The sequence below is a fragment of the Lacerta agilis genome, chromosome Z, assembly GCF_009819535.1.
Source record: "Lacerta agilis isolate rLacAgi1 chromosome Z, rLacAgi1.pri, whole genome shotgun sequence".
Taxonomy (NCBI): Eukaryota; Metazoa; Chordata; class Lepidosauria; order Squamata; family Lacertidae; genus Lacerta; species Lacerta agilis.
In genome coordinates, this window is record NC_046331.1 from 514898 (window position 1) to 542863 (window position 27966).

Here is a 27966-nt window from a genome sequence, read left to right on the forward strand (position 1 = left end):
TTCAATAAACATTAACCATATCTCTTAGTAATCTTTAGATTGGATTAATCAAATATAGTTTATCACTTGAACTCAATATCCTAAGATGCTCTTAAAACAATTGAATCAATACAGCAAAACTTCTTCCAAGCAGTTTTACCTAACATTAACCAGCTAAAGCCAATTCTGCTAGCTAGTTCTGCTCAAATATTCAATTTTACACCGTTAACTAAATAATCCTTAAATTTCTCCCAATCCTGTGACACCTTCTCCTCCCTCTGGTCCAGTTACCATGATTGTTAACTCCAGGAAAAGGCCGTTTCGTTTATCCTTCATCCGCTGTCGTTTCTTCGTTTTATGGTCAAAGTGTACCGAGTGTGACTAATAATAATAATAATAATAATAATAATAATAATAATTGGGACTTCCTCCTGTCTCCTCCTCCGCCGTCCCTTGTATTATTTTTATTTTATTTTATTTGTACCCCGCCCATCTGCCTGGTTCTCCCCAGCCACTCTGGGCGGCTTCCGCCGAACATGAAAATACATTTAAAATATCACAGTTTAAAAATTTCCCCAAACTTTGACCATAAAGCGAAGAAACGATAGCTGATGAAGAGACAAACTCCATCTTTCCCAGCCTCAGGGTCTTTTCCAGGGAGTCTTCTCTTCTCATGAGGTGGCCATCTCATCCTCTGTTGTCCTTGTGCCCTCCATCTCTCCCAACATCAGGGTCTTTCCCAGGGAGTCTTCTCTTCTCATGAGGTGGCCATCCTGTCCTGTCATTCCCTTCTTCTCCTTGCGCCCTCCATCTTTCCCAACATCAGGGTCTTTCCCAGGGAGTCTCCCCTTCTCATGGACCAGAGCACCCCAGGCCCTCCTGTCTTCCGCTACCTGCTTCAGTTTGGTCAGACTCATGTTGGTAGCTTGGAGAACACTGTCCAACCATCTCATCCTCGGTCGCCCCCTTCTCCTTGTGCCCTTCATCTTTCCCACCATCAGGGTCCTTTCCAGGGAGTCTTCTCTTCCCATGAGGTGGCCATCTGATCCTCTATGGTCCCCTTCTCCTTGTGCCCTCCATCTTTCCCAACATCAGGGTCTTTTCCAGGGAGTCTTCTCTTCTCACGAGGTGGCCAAAGTCTTGGTGCCTCAGCTTCAGGATCTGTCCATCCGGTGAGCACTCAGAGCTGATTTCAACCATCTCGTCCTCTGTCGTCCCCTTCTCCTTGTGCCATCCATCTTTCCCACCATCAGGGTCTTTTCCAGGGAGTCTTCTCTTCCCATGAGGTGGCCATCTCTTCCTCTGTCATCCCCTTCTCCTTGTGCCCTCCATCTTTCCCAACATCAGGGTCTTTTCCAGGGAGTCTTCTCTTCCCATGAGGTGGCCATCTCTTCCTCTGTCGTCCCCTTCTCCTTGTGCCCTCCATCTTTCCCAACATCAGGGTCTTTTCCATTGAGTCTTCTCTTCTCACGAGGTGGCCATCTCATCCTCTGTCGTCCCCTTCTCCTTGTGCCCTCCATCTTTCCCAACATCAGCGTCTTTTCCATTGAGTCTTCTCTTCTCACGAGGTGGCCATCTCGTCCTCTGTCGTCCCCTTCTCCTTGTGCCCTCCATCTTTCCCACCATCAGGGTCTTTTCCAGGGAGTCTTCTCTTCTCATGAGGTGGCCATCTCGTCCTCTGTCGTCCCCTTCTCCTTGCGCCCTCCATCTTTCCCAACATCAGGGTCTTTTCCAGGGAGTCTTCTCTTCCCATGAGGTGGCCATCTCGTCCTCTGTCGTCCCCTTCTCCTTGCGCCCTCCATCTTTCCCAACATCAGGGTCTTTTCCAGGGAGTCTTCTCTTCTCATGAGGTGACCATCTCGTCCTCTGTTGCCCCCTTCCCCTTGTGCCCTCCATCTCTCCCAACATCAGGGTCTTTTCCAGGGAGCCTTCCCTTCTCACGAGGTGGCCAAAGTCTTGGCGCCTCAGCTTCAGGATATGTCCTTCCTTCCAGTGAGCACTCGGGTCTGATTTCCTTCAGAGTGGATCGGTTTGATCTCTTCGCACTCCACGGGACTCTCAAGAGTCTCCTCCTGCACCACAATTCAAAAGCAGCCATTCTTCAGCCATCCGCCTTCTTGATGGTCCAGCTCTCACTTCCACACATCCCTGCTGGGAAAACCAGAGCTTGAACTAGACGGACCTTTGTCGGCAAGGTGACGTCTCTGCTTTTGTAGAAGCTGTCTAGGTTTGTCATTGCTTTTCTCCCAAGAAGCGGGCGTCTTTTAATTTCAGCTTTTTTGATGGTCCAGCTCTCACTTCCACACATCCCTGCTGGGAAAACCAGAGCTTGAACTAGACGGACCTTTGTCGGCAAGGTGACGTCTCTGCTTTTGTAGAAGCTGTCTAGGTTTGTCATGGCTTTTCTCCCGAGAAGCAGGCGTCTTTTAATCTCAGCCTTCTTGATGGTCCAGCTCTCACTTCCACACATCCCTGCTGGGGAAACCACTGCTTGAACTAGACGGGCCTTTGTCGGCAAGGTGAGATGGTTGGACAGTGTCCTCGAAGCTACCAACCTGAGTCTGACCAAACTGCGGGAGGCAGTGGAAGACGGGAGGGCCTGGCGTGCTCTGGTCCATGGGGTCACGAAGTGTCGGACGCGACTAAACGACTCAGCAACTACCATGTCTCCTAGCTTTAACATCTCTGCTTCTAACAATTTTTTTGGCAATGCAGTCCTGGTTTCCGCGCACTCTTACGCTAAACACACTTATGTCTCCTAGGTATCAAGGTTACATCGGCGCAGCCCTGGTTCTGGGCGGGGTGGACGTCACCGGAGCCCATCTTTACAGCATCTATCCCCACGGATCGACTGACAAGCTGCCTTACGTCACGATGGGTGAGTCTTTTCCCTGTTACCATTTAGGTAACTGCGCTGCCCGCTGGCGGAAATCTGTCGTAGTTAGTTTTGCTTTCCTCATCTCTTCTCGTGTGTGTGTGTGTGTGCGTGCGTGCGTGTGTGTGTGTGGGGGGGGTTTGGGGGTTTTCTTCACGAACTCCAAGTGAAACTCGAAAAATCAGAATATCGTGGAAAGGTTTATTTCTTTCAGTAATTCAACTTACCGGTGTTCAACTGAAAATACGTGACATCAAAAAATTAAAAAGGAAATATGTTTCAGACTGAAAGATCGAGTGCGTACTTGTTGCTGACGAAACTAATTTTGGCGAAACAAGGATTGTAATCCGTGTCACCCTTGTCCTTGGGAGGGGTGGCTAATACCCCAGAGGACAGGATCACACTTCAAAATGACCTTAACAGATTACCAAGACTCCTCCTCCTCCTCCTCCTCCTCTTCTTCGTGTTCTTCTTCTTCTTCCACACTGCTGTCATTCAGTGGATTTGTAACTGGCTGACAGACCGAACCCAAAGGGTGCTCATGAATGGCTCCTCTTCATCCTGGAGAGAAGTGACTTAGTGGGGTGCCACAGGGTTCTGTCTTGGGCCCAGTCTTATTCAACATCTTCAGCAATGACTTGGGTGATGGGCTTGAGGGCATCCTGATCAAGTTTGCAAAAGGGTGCTCATGAATGGCTCCTCGTCATCCTGGAGAGAAGTGACTTAGTGGGGTGCCACAGGGTTCTGTCTTGGGCCCAGTCTTCTTCAACATCTTCATCCATGACTTGGATGATGGGCTTGAGGGCATCCTGATCCAGTTTGCAAAAGGGTGCTCATGAACGGCTCCTCTTCATCCTGGAGAGAAGTGACTAGTGGGGTGCCACAGGGGTCTGTCTTGGGCCCAGTCTTATCCAACATCTTTATCAATGACTTGGATGATGGGCTGGAGGGCATCCTGATCAAGTTTGCAGATGACACCCAATCGGGAGGGGCGGCTAATACCCCAGAGGACAGGATCACGCTTCAAAAATGACCTTAACAGATTAGAGAACCGGGTCAAAGCAAACAAGATGAATTTTAACGGGGAGAAATATCAAGTACTACACTTGGGCAAAAATAATGAAAGGCACAAATACAGGGTGGGTGACACCTGGCTTGAGAGCAGTACATGGGAAAAGGATCTAGGAGTCTTGGTAGACCACAAACTTGACATGAGTCAACAGTGTGATGCAGCGGCTAAAAAAGCCAATGCAATTCTGGGCTGCATCAATAGGAATATAGCATCTAGATCGAGGGAAGTAATAGGACCACTGTATTCCGCTCTGGTCAGACCTCACCTGGAAGACTGTGTCCAGTTCTGGGCACCCCAGTTCAAGAAGGATACGGACAAGCTGGAACGTGTCCAGAGGAGGGCAACCAAAATGGTCCAAGGCCTGGAAATGATGCCTTGTGAGGAACGGCTTAGGGAGCTGGGTATGTTTAGCCTGGAGAAGAGAAGCTTAAGGGGGGATACGATAGCCATGTTCAAATATATCAAAGGATGTCATCTAGAGGAGGGAGAAAGGTTTTTTTTCTGCTGCTCCAGAGAAGCGGACACGGGGCAATGGATTCAAACTCCAAGAAAGAAGATTCCACCTCAACATTAGGAAGAACTTCCTGACAGTAAGAGCTGTTGGACGGTGGGATTTGCTGCCAAGGAGTGTGGTGGAGTCTCCTTCTTTGGAGGTCTTGAAGCGGAGGCTTGACCGCCGTCCGTCAGGGATGCTTGGATGGTGTTTCCTGCTTGGCAGGGGGTTGGACTGGGTGGCCCTTGGGGGTCTCTTCCAACTCTGTGATTTTATGATTCTTTGGTCTGCATTGTTTCTTCGTGGCAACTTCACCTGTACCTTTTGGAGCGGCGAGACTACACAGTGCCATCGCCAGCCTCTGCAACCGTTGTCATGCTCCACCATTTTCGATAAAAGCACACATTTTGCTCATGTCAAAACACCAGGCAGGCCCTGCAAATAACCCAGAGATGCATTTTAAATAAAAGGACACATTTGACTCATGTCAAAACACACTGATTCCCGGACCGTTCGCGGGTCGCATTTAGAAGGCGATTGGGCCGCATCCGGCCCCCGGGCCTTAGGTTGCCTAACCACGGCTTAGAGAACAACAGAGTGTTGCTTTTTTATTTTGCACCAATAGATGGTGCCACAGCCCCCTCCAAAGTAGCGAAATCTTTCTTCTGTGCCTAGAAATCTTATTTTTGAAAGGACGCTCCAGATAGGATTGATGATGCAATATTCTGTTCGGACCCTCCTCTGAATTTACATAAAAGATGAAATTGGATTCATATTTATAAATGGGCCCCGGAACGGATCAATTATTAAACCGCCGAACAACAAGATTACCTTCCCGGCTTGGTTATAAGTGAATGATTAGTTAACCAAACGGCGGTCTCGGTGTCCGCCTTGCACCAGGAATTTTTGGGCCTCTGTTTTGTTGGAAGCTGTAGAGCGTGGCTACCCTCTCAAATACTGAAAAAGTTTCAAGGACATATGAGATAAGAAAGAAGCAAAAGCCAGTTTCCCCGGAGGGTAGGAATGGGGTGAAAATGAACGTTTTTACGTATATTCTCTATGTGCCATGGTGTGGGCATATGGTTTGGTAATGGACAACGGTCAATGGATAGAATTTAATTGTGGGGATGGCAGGAAGGAAAGGGGGGGGGAGAAGAGTTAAAATGGAATTAATCTAATTAGGTTGTTTTTATTGAAATTTGGCACCAAATTCCACCGTCCAACAGCTCTTACTGTCAGGAAGTTCTTCCTAACGTTTGGGTGGAATCTTCATTCTTGGAGTTTGAATCCGTTGCCCCGTGTCCGCTTCTCCGGAGCAGCAGAAAAAAAACCTTTCTCCCTCCTCTATATGACATCCTTTGATATATTTGAACATGGCTATCATATCCCCCCTTAAGCTTCTCTTCTCCAGGCTAAACACACCCAGCTCCCTAAGCCGTTCCTCATAAGGCATCGTTTCCAGGCCTTGGACCATTTTGGTTGCCCTCCTCTGGACACGTTCCAGCTTGTCAGTATCCTTCTTGAACTGTGGTGCCCAGAACTGGACACAGTATTCCAGGTGAGGTCTGACCAGAGCGGAATACAGTGGTACTATTACTTCCCTTGATCTAGACGCTATACTCCTATTGATGCAGCCCAGAATTGCATTGGCTTTTTTAGCTGCTGCATCACACGGTTGACTCATGTCAAGTTTATGGTCCAGATCCTTTTCGCATGTTCTGCTCTCAAGCCAGGTGTCACCCATCCTGTATTTGTGCCTTTTATATTTTTTTTTGCCCAAGTGTAGCACTTGACATTTCTCCTTGTTAAAATCCATCTTGTTTGCTTTGGCCCAGTTCTCTAATCCGTTCAGGTCATTTTGAAGCGTGATCCTGTCCTCTGGGGTATTAGCCGCCCCTCCCAATTTGGTGTCATCTGCAAACTTGAACAGGATGCCCTCAAGCCCATCATTCAAGTCATCGATAAAGATGTTGAATAAGACTGGGCCCAAGACAGAACCCTGTAGGACCCCACTAGTCACTTCTCTCCAGGATGAAGAGGAGCCGTTCATGAGCACCCTTTTGCAAACTGGATCAGGATGCCCTCAAGCCCATCATCCAAGTCATGGATGAAGATGTTGAAGAAGACTGGGCCCAAGACAGAACCCTGTGGCACCCCGCTAGTCACTTCTCTCCAGGATGAAGAGGAGCCGTTCATGAGCACCCTTTTGCAAACTTGATCAGGATGCCCTCAAGCCCATCTCTTTCACTCTCTTTCACTAAATGGCCTTTTGCGTCTTCCAGCCTTCTACCTCCGCCTGCCAAGCGGGCAAACAAACGCGCCGGGAAGGGAGCGACGCTCGGATCTCCCTAATCCATCAGTGTCGAGAGTCCCTGACAGCGCACTTCTTCACAAGGCCTCATTGTTATTCAATTTGCGGCACAGATCCGGGGCTCTCCGCAGACGCCATCGATCGGCATCATTTTTCACTCCGGGTCCTGGCTGAGACGCCCGGCTCTCTCGGTGACACTGCCAACACGTGAAGAGCTGATTTATGAATATGAAACGATACGGCGGCGAGGGATCGTCCTCGGCCACGAGAGACCGCCGGGGCGCATCTCGCGCCGCTCCCCGAGTCTGAAGCACAGACGTCGAGCCTTTTAATTGTACGCACGCATCTCATTAGATCAGCCTCGGCCAGAAGCTCTTTCATTTTTTTTCCCAGACAAGGCAGCAACTGCGCAATCTTGCCTCGCTTGCCGAAATCGGCATTTCTCCACTGTCAGCACAAACGCTTTAATTTGACGTTTCCGCTCCCCAGTAAACAGCATGCATTTCCTCCTAGGAAACGACGCCGGTCTCTTGTTTAGGAAATAAAGTCGAGAGGTTGCAAGGACTCGGGCCGGGATGGCAACAAACAATGACTCCCTGGACCTTATTGCTCAGCAAGAAAAGCTGGCTTTCGATTTCTCCTAAATCCCGTGTTTGGCATTTATTTTAAGAACTAAGGTTCCCAGCTCGATATAACCGGTTTTGAGCGACAACGCAGAGGCCTTGCGTGCGAACATGTAGCATACTGCTGAAAACAGAGGTGGGCGACCGGATGCGGCCCAATCGCCTTCTCAATCCGGCCCACAGGCGGTCCCAGAATCAGCGTGTTTTTACCGGAGCAGAAGGTGTCCTTTTATTTAAAATGGATCTCTGGGTTATTTGCGGGGTCTGCCTGGTGTAACCCCACTCTCTCACGATATACAGGTGAAACTCGAAAAATTAGAATATCGTGAAAAAGTCCATTTATCATAGAATCATAGAGTTGCAAGAGACCACAAGGGCCATCCAGTCCAAACCCCCGGCCAATCAATCAATCAATCATAGAATCATAGAGTTGCAAGAGACCACAAGGGCCATCCAGTCCAACCCCCTGCCAATCAATCAATCATAGAATCATAGAGTTGCAAGAGACCACAAGGGCCATCCAGTCCATACCCCCGGCCAATCAATCAATCATAGAATCATAGAGTTGCAAGAGACCACAAGGGCCATCCAGTCCAACCCCCTGCCAATCAATCAATCAATCAATCAATCAAGGAGAAATGTCAAGTACTACACTTGGGCAAAATAAAAATAAAAATGAAAGGCACAAATGCAGGATGGCTTGAGAGCAGTACATGTGAAAAGGATCGAGGAGTCTTGGTAGACCATCAACTTGACATGAGTCGACAGTGTGATGCAGCGGCTAAAGAAGCCAATGCGATTCTGGGCTGCGTCAATAGGAGTATGGCGTCTAGATCACGGGAAGTAATAGTACCACTGTATTCCGCTCTGGTCAGACCTCACCTGGAAGACTGTGTCCAGTTCTGGGCACCCCAGTTCAAGAAGGATACGGACAAGCTGGAAGGTGTCCAGAGGAGGGCAACCAAAATGGTCCAAGGCCTGGAAACGATGCCTGATGAGGAACGGCTTAGGGAGCTGGGTATGTTTAGCCTGGAGAAGAGAAGGTTAAGGGGGGATGTGATAGCCATGTTCAAATATATCAACGGATGTCATCTGGAGGAGGGAGAAAGGTTGTTTTCTGCTGCTCCGGAGAAGCGGACACGGGGCAATGGATTCAAACTACAAGAAAGGAGATTCCACCTAAACATTAGGAAGAAATTCCTGACAGTAAGAGCTGTTGGACGGTGGGATTTGCTGCCAAGGAGTGTGGTGGAGTCTCCTTCTTTGGAGGTCTTGAAGCGGAGGCTTGACAGCCGTCCGTCAGGAATACTTTGATGGCGTTACCTGCTTGGCAGGGGGCTGGACTGGATGGCCCTTGGGGTCTCTTCCCACTCTAGGATCCTATGACTATGTAGCTTCTTGTCCCACCTTTGGGGAAGCGGAGCTGTGTGTCGCTCCGCGGCTAAAACGAACGCCCGTTGCTAAGAAGACGCTTTCTGCACCCCGTTGCTTATAAATGTGATGTATTTGCTGCTGTGAAGGCAATGATCCTCAGCCGCAGCAATATTCCATAACAGAAGGAGTCTTTGTCACCCTCGCTGGAATTAGCATGCTCGTTGATTTGTGTCCGTAAATCTGCCTGTACCCTTTAAATTTGATCTGTAATTGGGCCTCCCTAAATGGTTCAGAAAAGATCTGTATTTTCTCGGCAGTGTCATTTATACATTCGGCAGACTTGATAAAACCAGCAGGAAACCTCATTTGAAAACGCCTTAATCGCCGCCTTTCCCTTCCACTAAACCGCCGAGGTGGTCAACCGACGTACACAAATCACTTGAAATGGGGAATGCGGCTTTCCGGGTGACCCAGCTAAACAGAGAGCGGTATGCAAAACAAGTCAGAGAGTAATAAACGCCAGAAAAAAATCTCCCTAATTGGCGTAAAAAATGGCCGCTCACTTGATTCAATCTCGGAAAGCGGAGCGTCCTGAAATACTGTCTGGGCCGCGCTGAAACACGATGACGATGTCCGTGCGGGGAAAAGTCGCGTTCCCTTCGGAACAAAGCTGATTTAAGATTGCCAAATCGTTCCCAGCCGCTCTTTGCGCCCGGAGCCGGCATTTGGAAAGGGCTCTGTAACCGCCCGATGTGTGCGTTTCAACCTCTGCGCCGGATTCACGCTGGCCGCCCTGCCTCGCCGTTTTGGAGTGCAATCTGGGAACCATCCTAAACACGATGAAATAAAACACCATTGAACTGGGGGAATCATTGAATACAATCCTAGAATCCTAGAGTTGGAAGAGACCCCAAGGGCCATCCAGTCCAACCCCCTGCCAAGCAGGAAACACCATCAAAAACCTTCCCCTGTCTCCCGCAGTTTGGTCAGACTCATGCTAGTCACTTCGAGAACAATGTCCAACCATCTTGTCCTCTGTCGTCCCCTTCTCCTTGTGCCCTCCATCTTTCCCAGCATCAGGGTCTTTTCCAGGGAGTCTTCTCTTCTCATGGACCAGAGCACACCAGGCCCTCCTGTCTTCCCCTGCCTCCCGCAATTTGGTCAGACTCATGTTGGTAGCCCCGAGAACCCTGACCCAACCGTCTCATCCTCTGTCATCCCCTTTTCCTTGTGCCTCCATCTTTCCCAACACCAGGGTCAAAAAAAAGGAAAGGCACAAATACAGGATGGGTGACCCCTGGCTTGAGAGCAGTACATGGGAAAGGGATCTAGGAGTCTTGGTAGACCATCAACTTGACATGAGTCAACGGTGTGATGCCGCAGCTAAAAAAGCCAATGCAATTCTGGGCTGCGTCAATAGGAGTATAGCGTCTAGATCAAGGGAAGTAACAGTACCACTGTATTCCGCTCTGGTCGGACCTCACCTGGAAGACTGTGTCCAGTTCTGGGCACCCCAGTTCAAGAAGGATACGGAAAAGCTGGAACGTGTCCAGAAGAGGTCAACCATAATGGTCCAAGGCCTGGAAACGATGCCTTAGGAGGAACGGCTTAGGGAGCTGGGTATGTTTAGCCTGGAGAAGAGAAGCTTAAGGGGTGATATGATAGCCACGTTCAAATATATCAAAGGATGTCATCTAGAGGAGGGAGAAAGGTTGTTTTCTGCTGTTCCAGAGAAGCGGACACGGGGCAATGGATTCAATCTACAAGAAAGAAGATTCCACCTAAACTTTAGGAAGAACTTCCTGACAGTAAGAGCTGTTGGACGGTGGGATTTGCTGCCAAGGAGCGTGGCGGAGTCTCCTTCTTTGGAGGTCTTGAAGCGGAGGCTTGACAGCCGTCCGTCAGGAATGCTTGGATGGTGTTTCCTGCTTGGCAGGGGGTTGGACTGGATGGCCTTTGTGGTCTCTTCCAACTCTAGGATTCTATGATTCTAAGAAGTATAGATAGAAGTGATCGATACAAGAATATCATGCGGAGGGTTTGAGGGAAGTCATGGCCTTAAAAAGCCAAAATGTTATAAGATGAAAAGACCAACGGGATGAACTTTATCCATGTATAAAAATCAACAAAAACGATTATGGCCAAAGGAAAATGAAAACTTCTCTTTGCTCTTTTCAGGTTCAGGTTCATTGGCAGCCATGGCAGTTTTTGAAGACAAATTCAAGCCCGACATGGAGGTAAGCGTTCTCTCTCTGCCTACTGTACTGTTTATTTCTATAATTGTGATAGTGTTGTTGTTTAGTCGTGTCCGACTCTTTGTCACCCCATGGACCAGAGCACACCAGGCACTCCTGTCTTCCCCTGCCTATCTGTCTATCTATCTAATCTACCATCCATCTATCTATCTATCTGTCTGTATGTCTATCTATCTAATCTACCATCCAACTATCTATCTATCTGTCTGTCTGTCTATCTATCTATCTACCATCCATCTATCTATCTATCTGTCTGTATGTCTATCTATTTATCTATCTATCTAATCTAATCTATCTATCTATCTATCTATCTATCTGTCTAGTCTCTTCTAAAACTACTGCTTTTGTTGGGTTGTTGTTGTTTAGTCCTTTAGTCGTGTCCGACTCTTCGTCACCCCATGGACCAGAGCACACCAGGCACTCCTGTCTTCCCCTGCCTATCTGTCTGTCTGCCTATTTATCTTATCTATCTATCTACCATCCATCCATCTATTTATCTGTCTGTCTGTCTGTCTATCTATCTATCTATCTATCTATCTATCTATCTATCTATCTGTCTGCCTAGTCTCTTCTAAAACTACTAGTTTTGTTGAGTTGTTGTTTAGTCGTGTCCGACTCTTCGTCACCCCATGGACCAGAGCACACCAGGCACTCCTGTCTTCCCCTGCCTATCTGTCTGTCTGCCTATTTATCTTATCTATCTATCTACCATCCATCTATCTATCTGTCTGTCTGTCTGTCTATCTACCATCCATCTATTTATCTGTCTGTCTATCTATCTATCTGCCTAGTCTCTTCTAAAACTACTAGTTTTGTTGGGTTGTTGTTTAGTCGTGTCCGACTCTTCGTCACCCCACGGACCAGAGCACGCCAGGCACTCCTGTCTTCCCCTGCCTATCTGTCTGTCTGCCTATTTATCTTATCTATCTATCTACCATCCATCTATCTATCTGTCTGTCTGTCTGTCTATCTACCATCCATCTATTTATCTGTCTGTCTATCTATCTATCTGCCTAGTCTCTTCTAAAACTACTAGTTTTGTTGGGTTGTTGTTTAGTCGTGTCCGACTCTTCGTCACCCCACGGACCAGAGCACGCCAGGCACTCCTGTCTTCCCCTGCCTATCTGTCTGTCTATCTATCATCCATCTATCTATCTATCTATCTGTCTATCTATCCATCCATCTGCCTAGTCTCTCCTAAAACTACTGGTTTTGTTGGGTTGTTGTTGTTTAGTCGTGTCCGACTCTTCGTCACCCCACGGACCAGAGCACGCCAGGCACTCCTGACTTCCCCTGTCTGTCTATCTATCTATCTATCTACCATCCATCTCTCTCTCTCTCTCTCTCTCTCTCTCTCTCTCTCTGCCTAGTCTCTTCTAAACCTACTGGTTTTGTTGGGTTGTTGTTGTTCGGTCGTTTAGTCGTGTCCGACTCTTCGTGGCCCCATGGACCAGAGCATGCCAGGCCCTCCTGTCTTCCCCTGCCTCCCGCAGTTTGGTCAGACTCATGTTGGTGGTAATAATAATAATAATAATAATGATGATAATTTATTTATACCCCACTCATCTGGCTGGGTCTCCCCAGCCTCTCTGGGCCGCTTCCAACAAATATTAAAATACATTCTAGTGGAGGGGGGGAAAGCTACGAGAACCCTGTCCAGCCATCTCGTCCTCTGCCGTCCCCTTCTCCTTGCGCCCTCCATCTTTCCCAACATCAGGGTCTTTCCCAGGGATTCTTCTCTTCTCATGGACCAGAGCACGCCGGGCCCTCCTGTCTTCCCCTGCCTCCCTCAGTTTGGTCAGACTCAGGTTGGTAGCTTCGAGAACATTGTCCCACCATCTCGTCCTCTGTCGTCCCCTTCTCCTTGTGCCCTCCATCTTTCCCAGCACCAGGGTCTTTTCCAGTGAGTCTTCTCTTCTCACGAGGTGGCCAAAGTCTTGGAGCCTCAGCTTCAGGATCTGTCCTTCCAGTGACCACTCAGGGCTGATTTCAACCATCTCGTCCTCTGCCGTCCCCTTCTCCTTGTGCCCTACATCTTTCCCAACATCAGGGTCTTCTCCAGGGAGTCTTCTCTTCTCACGAGGTGGCCAAAGTCTTGGAGCCTCAGCTTCAGGACCTGTCCTTCCAGTGAGCTGATTTCCTTCAGAATGGATCGTTTGGATCTCCTCGCAGTCCACGGGACTCTCAAGAGTCTCCTCCAGCACTGGAATTCAAAAGCACCCGTTCTTCGGCAATCGGCCTTCTTGATGGTCCAGCTCTCACTTCCATACATCACTCCTGGGAAAACCATGGCTTGAACTAGACGGACCTTTGTCGGCAAGGTGACGTCTCTGCTTTTGAAGATGCTGTGTGGGTTTGTCATTGCTTTCCTCCCGAGAAGCAGGCGTCTTTCCATTTTGTGACTGCTGTCTCCGTCTGCAGTGATCATGGAGCCCAAGAAAGTCCAAACTCTCCCTGCGTCCATTTCTTCCCCTTCTATTTGCCAGTCTAATCTCTCTCTCTCATTTTGAGTTTATATGGAAGAATTTCACGCTTTCCCCATTCCTTCTCCTTCATCTTTTAGCTAGGGAAAACTCCATTCCCTAGTTTAAAAATCTGCCAAGAATCTCTGGTCCCGCCGGTTTCGAATCCTTCCTGTCATCTTTTCTCTAGCCATAGGTTTTGTCTAGCATAGGATTCGAAACTGGTCCCGCCGGTTTCGAATCCTTCCCCTAATCTGTTGTAATCTAGCACAGGTTATCGCAAGGTTTAGTAGCATAACAGGTTGCCCAACGGCAGCTGCTCTGCGGAAAGACCGGACAATATTCGTTAAATCTCTGCACCGCTCAAACGCGTTAATGTTGAATCGGTCGCGCGGTGAGAAGAACTTTAAAAAACCTGGTCGCCGCGGCCGTTAAAATGTGTCGGAAATTAAGAAATTGATTGGTATTTGGAGAAAATACAGAACAAGAAAAAATACATGCAAAACACAAACTACAAAATACAAAACAAAAAAGACTTATGCAATACATCACACACACCTCAAACAACAAAACACCTATTTACTGTATATTCTGGCGTATAAGACTACTTTTTAATCCAGGAAAATCTTCTCAAAAGTCGGGGGTCGTCTTATACACCGGGTGGAGAATCTGTGGTTGAGTATATCTCAAACTCTATATTTTAACTGGAAAAGTTGGGGGTCGTCTTATACGCCCAGTCGTCTTATACGCCGGAAAATACGGTAATTTAATCTTATTTAAAATCTGACTTGGGGGACTCCTCTCTTCTGCGTTCATTTCAAATATCCTGTAGTAACTTTAGAACTACTTGAACTCTACTTTGACAACGAATCTTTTTTCATTATTATTATTAAACAAAGTACAAACTTACATATACCTACACATATGTATATACACATATACATATACATACATACACATAAAACAAATACACATTAAACACACCTACACATACAAATCTAATTCCGTATACTTATTCATCCAAATGTTTTTATTACATAAACTCTATAAAAATATAATCTCATTCTAGCCTCCTGATCGCTTCAGTAAGGCTGAATTTGTACATGATCTCTTCCTTGGGCTTCCCATTTTAATCTCTTCATTCAATTAAACATTTAGCATGCTTTCAATATGTATATTTTCATGACTCGGCCCAAATGTTGTTCTTTTTCTATTTCCTTTGACAACGAATCTTAATCCTTATCTATCATTTTATATCTGTCGTCTTAGGATTCTATGATTCTTAACATCTATGATTCTTAACAGAAATACAAAGATTGAAAAAATCACAATTCTATCTTCTTACGTTCTATTTCAAACGAACATTTTAACGCTATCCCCCATAATATCCACTGATTTCCATTTCAGATGTTCAACTTTTCACGTCGTTTCAGATATTCTCTAAATTTCTCCCAATCTCCTTGCACCTTCTCTGGTCTCAGAGTTTCGCGGTCAGTTCTGCGAGTTCCATGCATTCAGTCAACTTCATCTTAAAATAAAATGTGTAGGAAATTAATATTTATATACATTTCCCCCCGTCGAGATGAACGCAGCCCCTTTGTTTGCTAATTGCCAGTTCGTTTCGCTCGAGCGTTAAAAGGGCAGTGCTTGTTCTTCCAAGACATCGCAGAGACGGGATTTTAAAATGCGATGAAATGAATTAATTGTGTGGAATATAAGAATGATGTAAGGAAGACATAATATGAAAGAAGGGAAGTCGATTAGCTAGAAAAATTTTGGTGCTACGTTATATTTATGTTCGTGTTACGCTATATCCATGCTTGCGTTTGATTGAAAATCAATAAAAATCATCTGAGAAAGAAAAAAAGAGAGAGACAGGATTCGAAGCCAAGTGGCCCCCCAAACCCTCTGGCGTATCGACTTGCAAATTAGCATCTGGAATCTAATTAAAGGGGCTTAATGAAACCGGCAGCTGAATACCGCAGGAAAAAGAGACAACCGGCCCCGCCCCGCCCCCTCTGATACATATTCCCTTCGACTGAAGCTGCGTTAAAGAAATTAGCATTTATTTGAAGACGAAGAGCCCTTCCCGTCCTCCCTCCTCCCCCCGCCCCGCTTTTGGCACGCTCCGGCGTCCCCGGAGAGCCGCGCCACAATATTTATAAACCTGACGGGCGATAATAGCGACTTCCCCCCCCCTTTCGCCGGCGTTTCGAGCCGAGAGCTGCCAAAAGCCGAGGGATCAAACCGGCGCTGGCAGCTGCTTCTGCCCCGCAGTGAGAAGTTTGAAGATGTCCGACTTTGGGGAAAGGGAAATGACAAAAAGCAGGAGTGCAGGCTTAGCCAATTTCTGCAGGTTCCTCCAGCCCTGGCTCTCTGCCGTTTGGAGATGTCGAAATTTCTACCGCTGCCTCCGGCATCATCGCGCCACCGTCTCTCTCTCTCTCTTCCGCAACCTCCGATCGCGTCTTGAGTTTCAGGTGGCAAGTGGCTTTTTTGGTGCCAAGTGTGACAGCCCTTCGTTCGGCGGTAACACACACAACGACAAGCTTATTAAATTTGTGAGGTCCATGCCTTTACACAAAATGTTCAGTCGTGTCCGACTCTTCGTGACCCCGTGCACCAGAGCACGCCAGGCACGCCTATCCTTCACTGCCTCCCGCAGTTTGGCCAAACTCATGTTAGTAGCTTCGAGGACGCTGTCCAACCATCTCATCCTCTGTTGTCTCCTTCTCCTTGTGCCCTCCATCTTTCCCAACATCAGGGTCTTCTCTTCTCATGGACCAGAGGACACCAGGCCCTCCTCTCTTCCGCTGCCTCCCGCAGTTTGGCCAAACACATGTCAGTAGCTTCGAGAACACTGTCCCACCATCTCGTCCTCTGTCGTCCCCTTCTCCTTGTGCCCTCCATCTTTCCCAACATCAGGGTCTTTCCCAGGGAGTCTTCTCTTCTCATGAGTATGGCCATCTCGTCCTCTGTCGTCCCCTTCTCCTTGTGCCCTCCATCTTTCCCAACATCAGGGTCTTCTCTTCTCATGGACCAGAGGACACCAGGCCCTCCTCTCTTCCGCAGCCTCCCACTTCATGCCAGTCGCTTCGAGAACACTGTCCAACCATCTCGTCCTCTGTTGTCCCCTTCTCCTTGTGCCCTCCATCTTTCCCAACATCAGGGTCTTTCCCAGGGAGTCTTCTCTTCTCATGAGTATGGCCCTCTCGTCCTCTGTCGTCCCCTTCTCTTTGTGCCCTCCATCTTTCCCAACATCAGGGTCTTCTCTTCTCATGGACCAGAGGACACCAGGCCCTCCTCTCTTCCGCTGCCTCCCGCAGTTTGGCCAAACTCATGCCAGTCGCTTCGAGAACACTGTCCAACCATCTCATCCTCTGCCGTCCCCTTCTCCTTGTGCCCTCCATCTTTCCCAACATCAGGGAGTCTTCTCTTCTCACGAGGTGGCCAAAGTACTGGAGCCTCAACTTCAGGATCTGTCCTTCTAGTGAGCACTCAGGGCCGATTTCCTTGAGAATGGACCGGTTTGATCTTCTTGCAGTCCATGGGACTCTCAAGAGTCTCCTCCAGCACCAGAATTCAAAAGCATCCATTCTTCGGCGATCAGCCGTCTTGATGGTCCAGCTCTCACTTCCGTACATTGCTACTGGGAAAACCATAGCTTGAACTATACGGACCTTTGTTGGCAAGGTGACGTCTCTGCTTTTGAAGATGCTGTCTAGGTTTGTCATTGCTTTCCTCCCAAGAAGCAGGCGTCTTTTAATTTCGTGACTGCTGTCCCCATCTGCTGTTGGCAAAGGTGATGTCTTTGCTTTTTAAAGAAGGGGCAGAGGAACCAGAGACCAAATTATTATTATTATTATTATTATTATTATTATTATTATTATTATTTGTACCCCGCCCATTTGGCTGGATTTCCCCAGCCACTCTGGGCGGCTTCCAGCAAAAATCAAATCCATTAAAATATCACACATTAAAAGCTTCCTTAAACAGGGCTGCCTTCTAAATGTCTGGTAGTTGTCTATCTCTTTGACATCTGAAATTGCAAACATGCTCTGGATTATGGAGAAAGCTGGAGAGTTCCAGAAAATGCCAATTAGTATCCCTAATTATGCTCTGGCCCACGGGGTCACGAAGAGTCGGACACGACCGAACGACTGAACAAGAACACCCCTAATTATGTTTCTGTTTAAGAGAGGGAAATGGAGGGACGGAGTTTGGAGAAATACCAGCATACTGGCCCGAATCTTCACAATTCCTGCCCCGGAGAAAAAAGGAGAGAGGATTTTTCCTGCTTGGCAGGGGGTTGGACTGGATGGCCCTTGTGGTCTCTTCCAACTCTATGATTCTATGATTGATTGATTGGCAGGGAGTTGGACTCGATGGCCCTTGTGGTCTCTTGCAACTCTATGATTCTATGATTGATTGATTGGCAGGGGGTTGGACTGGATGGCCCTTGTGGTCTCTTCCAACTCTATGATTCTATGATTCTTTGATTCTTTGATTGATTGGCAGGGGGTTGGACTGGATGGCCCTTGTGGTCTCTTCCAACTCTATGATTCTATGATTGATTGATTGATTGGCAGGGAGTTGGACTGGATGGCCCTTGTGGTCTCTTGCAACTCTATGATTCTTTGATTGATTGATTGATTGATTGATTGGCAGGGGGTTGGACTGGATGGCCCTTGTGGTCTCTTGCAACTCTATGATTCTATGATTGATTCATTGATTGATTGATTGTATCTCTATGGCACTTTTCGTTCAAGTGAATCTTAAAGCGGCTTATGATCAATAAATAAGCATAACAGAATAAAACATGATAGCACATCATGGATACAGCATACATCATATAAAAATGATTAATAAATTGCCAATAAAACCGTTGCAATCAGCCAGCAAGGCAGACCTGAATCGTCGACACCAGACATGCACAAAGCAGTGGTCACGCCACTCCCACCCCTGCAAAGGGGATCCTGTTTCTGTTTTTTTTTATATATATAAGGTTTATTGGTATTTTCGCCCAAAATAACAAATAGAAACATACATTCTACATGTAAAACAAACCCACCACCAAATACAGATACAGTGGTACCTCGCTAGACGAAAAACTCGCTAGACGAAAGGCATTCGCTAGCGGAAGGCTGTCTCGCAAGACGAATTTTTCAATGGGCTTGCCTCGCAAGACGAAACAATTTCCGATCCCCCCCCCCCCCGGCCGTCAAACTGCTCTTCCCCCGTTGGTGCTTCGCAAGACGAAATTTTCGCTATACGGCAGCACTCGCGGAACGAATTAATTTCGTCTTGCGAGGCACCACTGTAACAAATAAAACTAATACATACCTATCACCCTACCAAAAAAAAAAAAAACTAAAACACACCAATCTGATTATTATATCCTTATTTCAAATCTTTCTTGGGGGACTTCCCCACGTTCTCTCTCCTGCGTTCAGTTCTAATTTACTTTTGTAACTCTTTTAACAATCATTCGCCCTTCTTCTTAATCTTCAATTAACATCTTATCTCCACCAACTTCCTCACAACCGTAACTTCTAATATAAAAAAAGCAAATTCTTATGTACTATTTCAACCTAACATTGTATAGCCATCGCCTACTATATACACGGATTTCACTTCAAATGCTCTCTTTCTGAAAGGCGATCTGCATAAGACGCCGGTTGCTCCGTCAGCCCTCCCGCTTAATGCGGCCTGTCTTCCCTTGATCTCCACCGTCTGCTGGCAAAAAAAATCCCCCCAGCAAGCGTCCGCCGTCCCGCGGAGTCATTAAAACGCCCGAGTGTCAACTGCGGGGATTAGCCAGAAGACGGCCACACCTGAGCCCCGTTTCAGGGACACGAGGATTTTTGATCAACCCCACTAATGAAGCCGGCATTCATATGCGGCCTGTCAACGCTCCCGAGCGTCAGTCCCTCGCACGGGGAGCCTAAATGAGACTGATGAGGCGGCGGCACCTGATCCGAGCTTGAAGTTTCGGCGGCTGTCAAAAAACACAAGCAAACACAAAAACTCCCAGCTCTCCGCAACGTCTTCGGCCGTCGTTAATCAGGCGCCTGGCCGCAGATGATTATCCCCGTAATCTCCTTCTCCCTCCACAGCATCCCCACCTGAGCCCTGTTGTTTCACGTCCATCCTAAACTACAGATCCTGAATCTTCCGCCACTTAAGTCCAGGTAAAGGTAAAGGCAGTGAGAGATTTCACTTTCTTGGGTTCCATGGTCACTGCAGATGGTGACAGCGGTCACGACATTAGTTCAAAATAGGGAAAGGAGTGCGACGAGGCTGTATATTGTCTCCCTGCCTATTTAACTTATATGCAGGATTCATCATGCGAAAGGCTGGGCTGGATGAATCCCAAACCGGAATTAAGATTGCCGGGGAAAAATATCAACAATATGCTGATGATACAACCTTGATGGCAGGAAGTGAGGAGGAATTGAAGAACCTTTGAATGAGGGCGAAAGAGGAGAGCAAAAAATATGGTATCAAAAAAACTCAGATCGTGGCCACTGGTCCCATCACCTCCTGGCAAAGAGAAGGGGAAGAAATGGAGGCAGGGAGAGATTTCACTTTCTTGGGTTCCATGATCACTGCAGATGGTGACAGCAGTCGCGAAATTAGAAGACGCCTGCTTCTTGGGAGAAAAGCAACGACAAACCTAGACAACATCGTAAAAAGCAAAGACATCACCTTGCCGACAAAGGTCCGTATAGTTAAAGCTACGGTTTTCCCAGTAGTAATGTACGGAAGTGAGAGCCGGACCATCAAGAAGGCTGATCGCCGAAGAATGGATGCTTTTGAATTCTGGTGCTGGAGGAGACTCTTGAGAGTCCCGTGGACTGCAAGAAGATCAAACCTATCCATTCTTAAAGGAATCAGCCCTGAGTGCTCACTAGAAGGACAGATCCTGAAGTTGATTGGCAGGGGGTTGGACTGGATGGCCCTTGTGGTCTCTTGCAACTCTATGATTCTATGATTGATTGATTGATTGAATGATTGGTTGATTGGCAGGGGGTTGGACTGGATGGCCCTTGTGGTCTCCTGCAACTCTATGATTCTATGATTGATTGATTGAATGATTGATTGATTGATTGATTGGCAGGGGGTTGGACTGGATGGCCCTTGTGGTCTCTTGCAACTCTATGATTCTATGATTGATTGATTGATTGATTGGCAGGGGGTTGGACTGGATGGCCCTTGTGGTCTCTTGCAACTCTATGATTCTATGAGTCCATCTCATATCTTAAACTCCAGTGGCTAATGAAAACGATTGCTTACACAAATAGACTTTTCCAATTAGACATTCTAATTTTTCGAGTTTCACCTGTAATCATCCCAATTCTAACAAGCAAAGGCTTGACATATCTCGCTTTGCACGTCCTGAGTCCGTCTCGTATCTTAAACTCCGGTAGCTAATGAAAACCGATTGCTTTCATAAACGGACCTTTCCACGATATTCCCATTTTCCCAGTTTCACCTGTAGGTGAGCAGCTCTTCTCTGTTGAAATCGGCCGGTCGCTTCCACCCCTTGCAGAGTAGCTATTCCATTCTTTTGGATGCACTTCTTAGGAGACGCAACAAAAGTTGTATTAGTGTTGCTTCTCGAACTCAAGGAAACGCTGAGATTTTCCTGGAGATATAATGCAAGACTGGTTTTCTGCTTCTGCAGCAAGCAAGAGTTCCGCATGCAAAATATATATTTGCATGCAAAGAGCCGAGAAATACTAAGTGGAGGAGCGGGTAGGGGTAGGGATATATTGGTCGTGAACTTTGCAGAGATGTTTTATTGGAATTCCCCGAAATACTTTAATGATGTGGTTGTGGACTCTTTCCCCTGGCTCGAAGATTGATTTCTCCCCTCCCCGTTGACAGTAAAACATGAACAAATACGCCTTAATACCCAACAGAGGTTTGCCGTTATAACGCGGTTCACGATTCCGGAAGCTGCCTTTCCTTTCTAGTTCTCTGTCCATTTCCGCCTTTTTGCGGTCGCGCAGCTGCAGCTGGGGGAGAGGATGGATTAAGGAGACGGATGAAAAGAAAACCAAGGCTTTTCACTCCTGGCATTCAGTCGCTTGGATTTTGCTTCCAATCAAATCTGGCTACCGTTTGCTGCGACTCGTATCAGTAACAAATCGAATATAGCCTGTGCGTTTGGTGTTTGGTCGTTGAGTCGTGGCTGACGCTTTGTGGCCCCGTGGACCAGAGCCCTCCTGTCTTCCGCTGCCTCCCGCAGTTTGGTCAGACGCATGTTGGTAGCTTCCAGGACGCTGCCCCACCATATCGTCCTCTGTCATCCCCTTCTCCTTGTGCCCTTTCCCAACATCAGGGAATCTTTTCTTCTCATGGACCAGAGCATGCCAGGCCCTCCTGTCTTCCCCTGCCTCCCGCAGTTTGCTCAGACTCACGTCGGTAGCTTGGAGAACACTGTCCAACCATCTCATCCTCTGTCGTCCCCTTCTCCTTGTGCCCTCCATCTTTCCCAACATCAGGGAGTCTTTTCTTCTCATGGACCAGAGCATGCCAGGCCCTCCTGTCTTCCCCTGCCTCCCGCAGTTTGGTCAGACTCACGTTGGTAGCTTGGAGAACAGTGTCCAACCATCTCATCCTCTGTCGTCCCCTTCTCCTTGTGCCCTCCATCTTTCCCAACATCAGGGTCTTCTCCAAGGAGTCTTCTCTTCTCATGGATCACTGTCCAACCATCTCGTCCTCCGTCGTCCCCTTCTCCTTGTGCCCTCCATCTTTCCCAACATCAGGGAGTCTTCTCTTCTCATGAGGTGGCCAACGTCTTGGAGCCTCAGCTTCAGGATCTGTCCTTCCAGTGATCTGTCCATTCCTTCAGAATGGATCGGTTGGATCTTCTTGCAGTCCATGGGACTCTCAAGCGTCCTCCAGCACCAGAATTCAATCAATCCATAAAATCCATTCGACCGTCAGTCAGTACACAACACCAGAAGTCAAAAGCGTGCATTCTTCGGCGATCAGCCTTCTTGATGGTCCAGCTCTCCCTTCCATACATCACGACTGGGAAAACCATCGCTGGAAGTAGACGGACCTTTGTCGGCAAGGTGGTGCTTTATCTCCTAGTACCGTATTTTTCGCTCCATAAGACACACTTTTTCCCCTCCTGAAAAGTAAGTGGAAATATCTGTGCGTCTTATGGAGCGAATGGTGGTCCCTGGAGCTGAATTGCCCAGGGGCCAAAAGAGGATCGTGCTTTTTATTTTACAAAGAGAAAAGGGGGTGTTGAAAGGACCCCGCTCAGCAGCTGATCAGCAAGAGATCGGGAGAGAGATAAGAGTCCCGGCTCCCTTTCAGCCCCGCCTCCTTTGTTGAATGTGCTGCAGAGGGAGGTTGTTTGTTTCCCCAGCGGCATGGGACTGGCTCATTAGATTATCTGTCTGGAAACTGTAGAAATGGCTCCCTTTCCTTCAGAAGCTGCAGAAATGTGAGTTGAACCCCATAAAAACGGGGCTTTTCCTCTTTGCTTTTCCCCCTTTGCAAAAGGAGCTTTGCTTTTCCCCCTTTGCAAAAAAGCTGCAAAACTTTTTGCTGATCCTCAAAAGACCAGGGCTTTTCCCTTTGCAAAAAAAGCTGCAAAACCTTTAGCTGATCCTCAAAAAACAGGGCTTTTCCCTTTGCAAAAAAAGCTGCAAAACTTTTAGCTGATCCCCCAAAAAACACAGGGCTTTTCCCTTTGCCAAAAAAGCTGCAAAACCTTTAGCTGATCCCCCTAAAAACAGGGCTTTTCCCTTTGCAAAAAAAAGCTGCAAAACTTTTAGCTGATCCTCAAAAAACAACCCAGGGCTTTTAGAGGAGAAAACCCAGATTGTTTTTTCTTGTTTCCTCCTCTAAAAACGAGGTGCGCCCTATGGTTCGGTGCGTCCTATGGAGTGAAAAATACGGTAATTAATCGAGAGCCTCTTCTAGACAGAGCCCTCGGAAATTCAGGCGGAGGCTGGCTCTGGAACGTGAGATTTTATCCCGGAGAATGGCGGCGGCTGTCCGTATAAGAACGAAATAAGAGGAAGCAGCCTTGCCGAATGCTTCTTTCAGAATCATACATTTCTGCCTCGGCAGGTAATTCCACATAAATTGTTAATGTAAATTCAGGTTAGTCTTTTCACACCGTAAGATAAACTGCTGATTAATTCAGCGCAGGACTCAATTACAAATGGAAAGAGCCACTCCGGGACTCCGGTACCCTAAAGACGACAGATGTTGAATTGATAACTCCGGCAGATTTCACACACTGCTATGAAATATTAACATGGTTTATTATCCTTGCGGTGTCGATATGAGAAAGGGGAGACCCGGCGTGCCTGCGTGCGTTTGTACTGGTGTGGCAAAAGTTCAACCGGCTGTAATTAAAGGCTTTAAGAGATGGCTGATTCGGGGAAGATCTAGAGAACAAAGCCCAATCGGTTTGTTCACAATTTGTTTTGAGATGTTTACAATGGGCAGAAGACAAAATCGTGCGGCAAGACATTTTGTAATCTGGTGAACCGGGTTCGCGTCCCTTAAGCCAGTGTGGTGCAGTGGTTCAGAGCGGCGGACTCGTAATCTGGTGAACCGGGTTCGCGTCCCCATTCCTCCACATGCAGCTGCTGGGTGACCTTGGGCTAGTCCCACTTCCCTGAATTCTCTCAGCCGCACTCACCTTGCAGAGTGTTTGTGGTCCCATCTAGTGATGGGACCAGTGGCCATGATCTTATTTTTTATTTTATTTTGAGCTTCAGACTATGTTTTGCGCTCTCCTCTTTCACCCTCATTAAAAGGTTCTTTAATTCCTCCTCCCTTTCTGCCAGCAAGGTTGTGTCATCGGGAGAGAGATCAGAGTCCCGGCTCCCTTTCAGCCCCGCCCTCCGTTGTTGAATGTGCTGCAGAGGGAGGTTGTTTGTTTCCCCAGCGACATGGGATTGGCTCATTAGATTATCTGTCTGGAAACTGTAGAAAAGGCTCCCTTACCTTTAGAAGCTGCAGAAATGTGAGTTGAACCCCATAAAAACGGAGCTTTTCCTCTTTGCTTTGTCACCGTTTGCAAAAGGAGCTTGGCTTTTTCCCCTTTGCAAAAAAAGATGCAAAACTTTGAGCTGATCATCAAAAAAACAGGGCTTTTCCCTTTGCAAAAAAGCTGCAAAATTTTGAGCTGATCCTCAAAAAACCAGGGCTTTTCCCTTTGCAAAAAAGCTGCAAAACTTTGAGCTGATCCTCAAAAAACCAGGGCTTTTCCCTTTGCAAAAAAGCTGCAAAACTTTGAGCTGATCCTCAAAAAGACAGGGCTTTACCCTTTGCAAAAAAGCTGCAAAACTTTTAGTTGATCCTCAAAAAAACAGGCCTTTTCCCTTTGCAAAAAAGCTGCAAAACCTTTAGCTGATCATCAAAAAACCAGGGCTTTTCCCTTTGCAAAAAAGCTGCAAAACTTTGAGCTGATCCTCAAAAAACCAGGGCTTTTCCCTTTGCAAAAAAGCTGCAAAACCTTGAGCTGATCCTCAAAAAACCAGGGCTTTTCCCTTTGCAAAAAAGCTGCAAAACTTTTAGTTGATCCTCAAAAAAACCAGGGCTTTTCCCTTTGCAATAAAGCTGCAAAACTTTGAGCTGATCCTCAAAAAGACAGGGCTTTACCCTTTGCAAAAAAGCTGCAAAACTTTTAGCTGATCCTCAAAAAAACCAGGGCTTTTCCCTTTCCAAAAAGCTGCAGAACTTTTAGCTGATCCTCAAAAAAACAGGCCTTTTCCCTTTGCAAAAAAGCTGCAAAACCTTTAGCTGATCCTAAAAAAACCCAGGGCTTTTCCCTTTGCAATAAAGCTGCAAAACTTTGAGCTGATCCTCAAAAAAACAGGGCTTTTAGAGGAGGAAAACCAGAAAAATATTTTCCCCCTTGTTTCCTCCTCTAAAAGTGGGGTGCGTCTTATGGAGCGAAAAATACGGTATCTCCTATATCTAATGAAATCAATTGCTTGCATAAACGGACCTTTTCCGAGTTCCACCTGTAAAACCACGGAGCGGATGCGGGAAGGAATCAAACCTTTTTTTTGATGCAGAGCGGCTGCATTGGGTCGGTTCTCTTCCTGAGCTTCCCAGCGGATTTAGCCTCGCTTCCAGTTAGGTATTGATCTCGTGCGAGTTTCTCCCCGAAGACCGGGCTGTACAATCGAAGCTGCCGATTTCCCTTCCGCGGTCTAATTATCCTCCTCTCGGCTTTGGTTTCCTTCAAGAGCTATATCGTTTTGCTACTCCCAGCACCTCCGTATAGATTTCGCCGCCGATCTGACCTCCCGAATCCGTCCCCCCTCTGCAGCCCAGTTATCTCTCTCAGATTCTCACTTAAAGTAATTTGTACATTTTTTCATATACAGTGGTACCCCGCTAGACGAATGCCTCGCTAGACGAAAAACTCGCTAGACGAAAGGCATTCGCTAGCGGAAGGCTGTCTCGCAAGACGAATTTTTCAATGGGCTTGCCTCGCAAGACGAAAAAATTTCCGATTTTTTTTTCTTTTTTTCGTCAAACCGCTATTCTCTCGTTGGTGCTTCGCAAGACGAAAAATTCGCTATACGACAGCACTCGCAGAACGAATTATTTTCGTCTAGCGAGGCACCACTGTATATAGATAGATAGATAGATAGATAGATATAGCGAGGGCCTAGAACAGACTCCATACTTCCACATTGGAACGATGGCGCTGTGTTTCGAAATGTCAGGATGCAGCTGTTTGCAGGCAACCCGGAATACTGTCGGTGAATTTATTGCAGGGGTCGGCACACTTTTTTCAGCAATCTCCCCCCAGACCTTGCGGGGGGCCGGACTATATATATTTTTTTTTTGGGGGGGGGAAATGAACGAATTCCTATGCCCCACAAAAAACCCAGAGATGCATTTTAAATAAAATTATTAGCAGCATTGCTGCCATTGTTGTGTGTGCACGAGGAATTGAGGAAAAGGAGCCAACGATGGAGAAATTATATATGGGAAAGTACATACGTTTTATAAATTTATATACAGTGGTGCCCCCGCTAGACGAATGCCTCGCTAGACGAAAAACGCGCTAGACGAACGGCATTTGCTAGCGGAAGGCTGCCCTGCAAGACGGAAAAGTCAATAGGGCTGCCTCGCAAGACGAAAAAGAAGAACACTGTCCAACCATCTGGTCCTCTGTGGTCCCCTTCTCCTTGTGCCCTCCATCTTTCCCAACACCAGGGTCTTCTCCAAGGAGTCTTCTCTTCTCATGAGGTGGACATCTCGTCCTCTGTCGCCCCCTTCTCCTTGTGCCCTCCATCTTTCCCAACACCAGGGTCTTTCCCAGGGAGTCTTCTCTTCTCATGACGTGGCCATCTCGTCCTCTGTCGCCCCCTTCTCCTTGTGCCCTCCGTCTTTCCCAACATCAGGGAGTCTTCTCTTCTCATAAGGTGGCCATCTCGTCCTCTGTCGTCCCCTTCTCCTTGTGCCCTCCGTCTTTCCCAACATCAGGGAGTCTTCTCTTCTCATAAGGTGGCCATCTCGTCCTCTGTCGTCCCCTTCTCCTTGTGCCCTCCATCTTTCCCAACATCAGCTCGTCTTCTCTTCTCACGAGATGGCCAAAGTCTTGGAGCCTCAGCTTCAGGACCTGTCCTCCCAGCGAGCCCTCGGGGCCGATTTCCTGGAGAACGGATCGGTTTGATCTCCTCGCCGTCCTCGGGACTCTCAAGTGTCTCCTCCAGCGCCATCATTCAAAAAAAGCATCCATTCTCCGGCAATCAGCCTCCTCGATGGCACTTACTTCCCTGTAAAACAAATGCGGAAATGCTGTGTACCGGGGACGAGAAACAGTCCTGACTTTGGGACCGGTAATCTATCAGTTTTGGGGCATCCACGAAACACAACTCTCCTGATAACAGCCTTAAAGCGAAGATTTAATACCGTCCTCTCCTTACTCTGATGTCGCCGTGACAGTTTAAAACCCATTCTCTAAATCTCGGCAGGTTTTACGGCCGGCAGAGGGCCGATTCGGAGTTTAATGGCATTACGGGACATAAATCATCTTTTAAGGATGCGAGCCGAAGCGCCGGAATTAAACGCCGGCCGACGTCCCCGGCTATCAATAATTTATCAAACGCCGAGTTTATTTTGTTCAATCCCTCGGATAGCTTTTGAGAGATCCATTACCGGTCAGTTTAATGAACTTGGGGACGGGGCGTCCGGCAGTTTGGCACATCTGCGGTGACCATTAGCTAGCCGGTCCGGGCCTCTCTGAGCCCTTTCACAAGTGCTGCGCATTTGTCACGCGGCGGTAAACGCGCCAGCACATTGGGGCCCTGGGACCCATCGCGCCGCGCGGCGGCCGACGGTTGCCGAGAGCGCCGTAAAGGGCCGCCTGTCACAGGCGCCTCGTATCGCCGTCCATCAGCCTCGCCGTAATCTCATTTAAGGAGCCGTCCGAGGGCCCCCGGAGAAGGATATTCCCAGTTAGTTTGGGCTTCGCGACCGTAAAAAAGGAGGAAGGGCTCCCTTTATACGCTCCGGAC

At 47.6% G+C, this 27966-nt stretch overlaps 1 protein-coding gene across 1 annotated transcript in view; it reads left to right on the forward strand.

The window, feature by feature from the left end:
- Positions 1–27966, forward strand: part of PSMB7 (proteasome 20S subunit beta 7) — a 44386-nt gene that overhangs the window by 6827 nt on the left and 9593 nt on the right. The window contains exons 5-6 of the mRNA XM_033137503.1: positions 2742–2857; positions 10906–10964. Coding sequence (XP_032993394.1) covers positions 2742–2857; positions 10906–10964 — 175 coding nt within the window. The remainder of the gene's footprint in view (positions 1–2741; positions 2858–10905; positions 10965–27966) is intronic.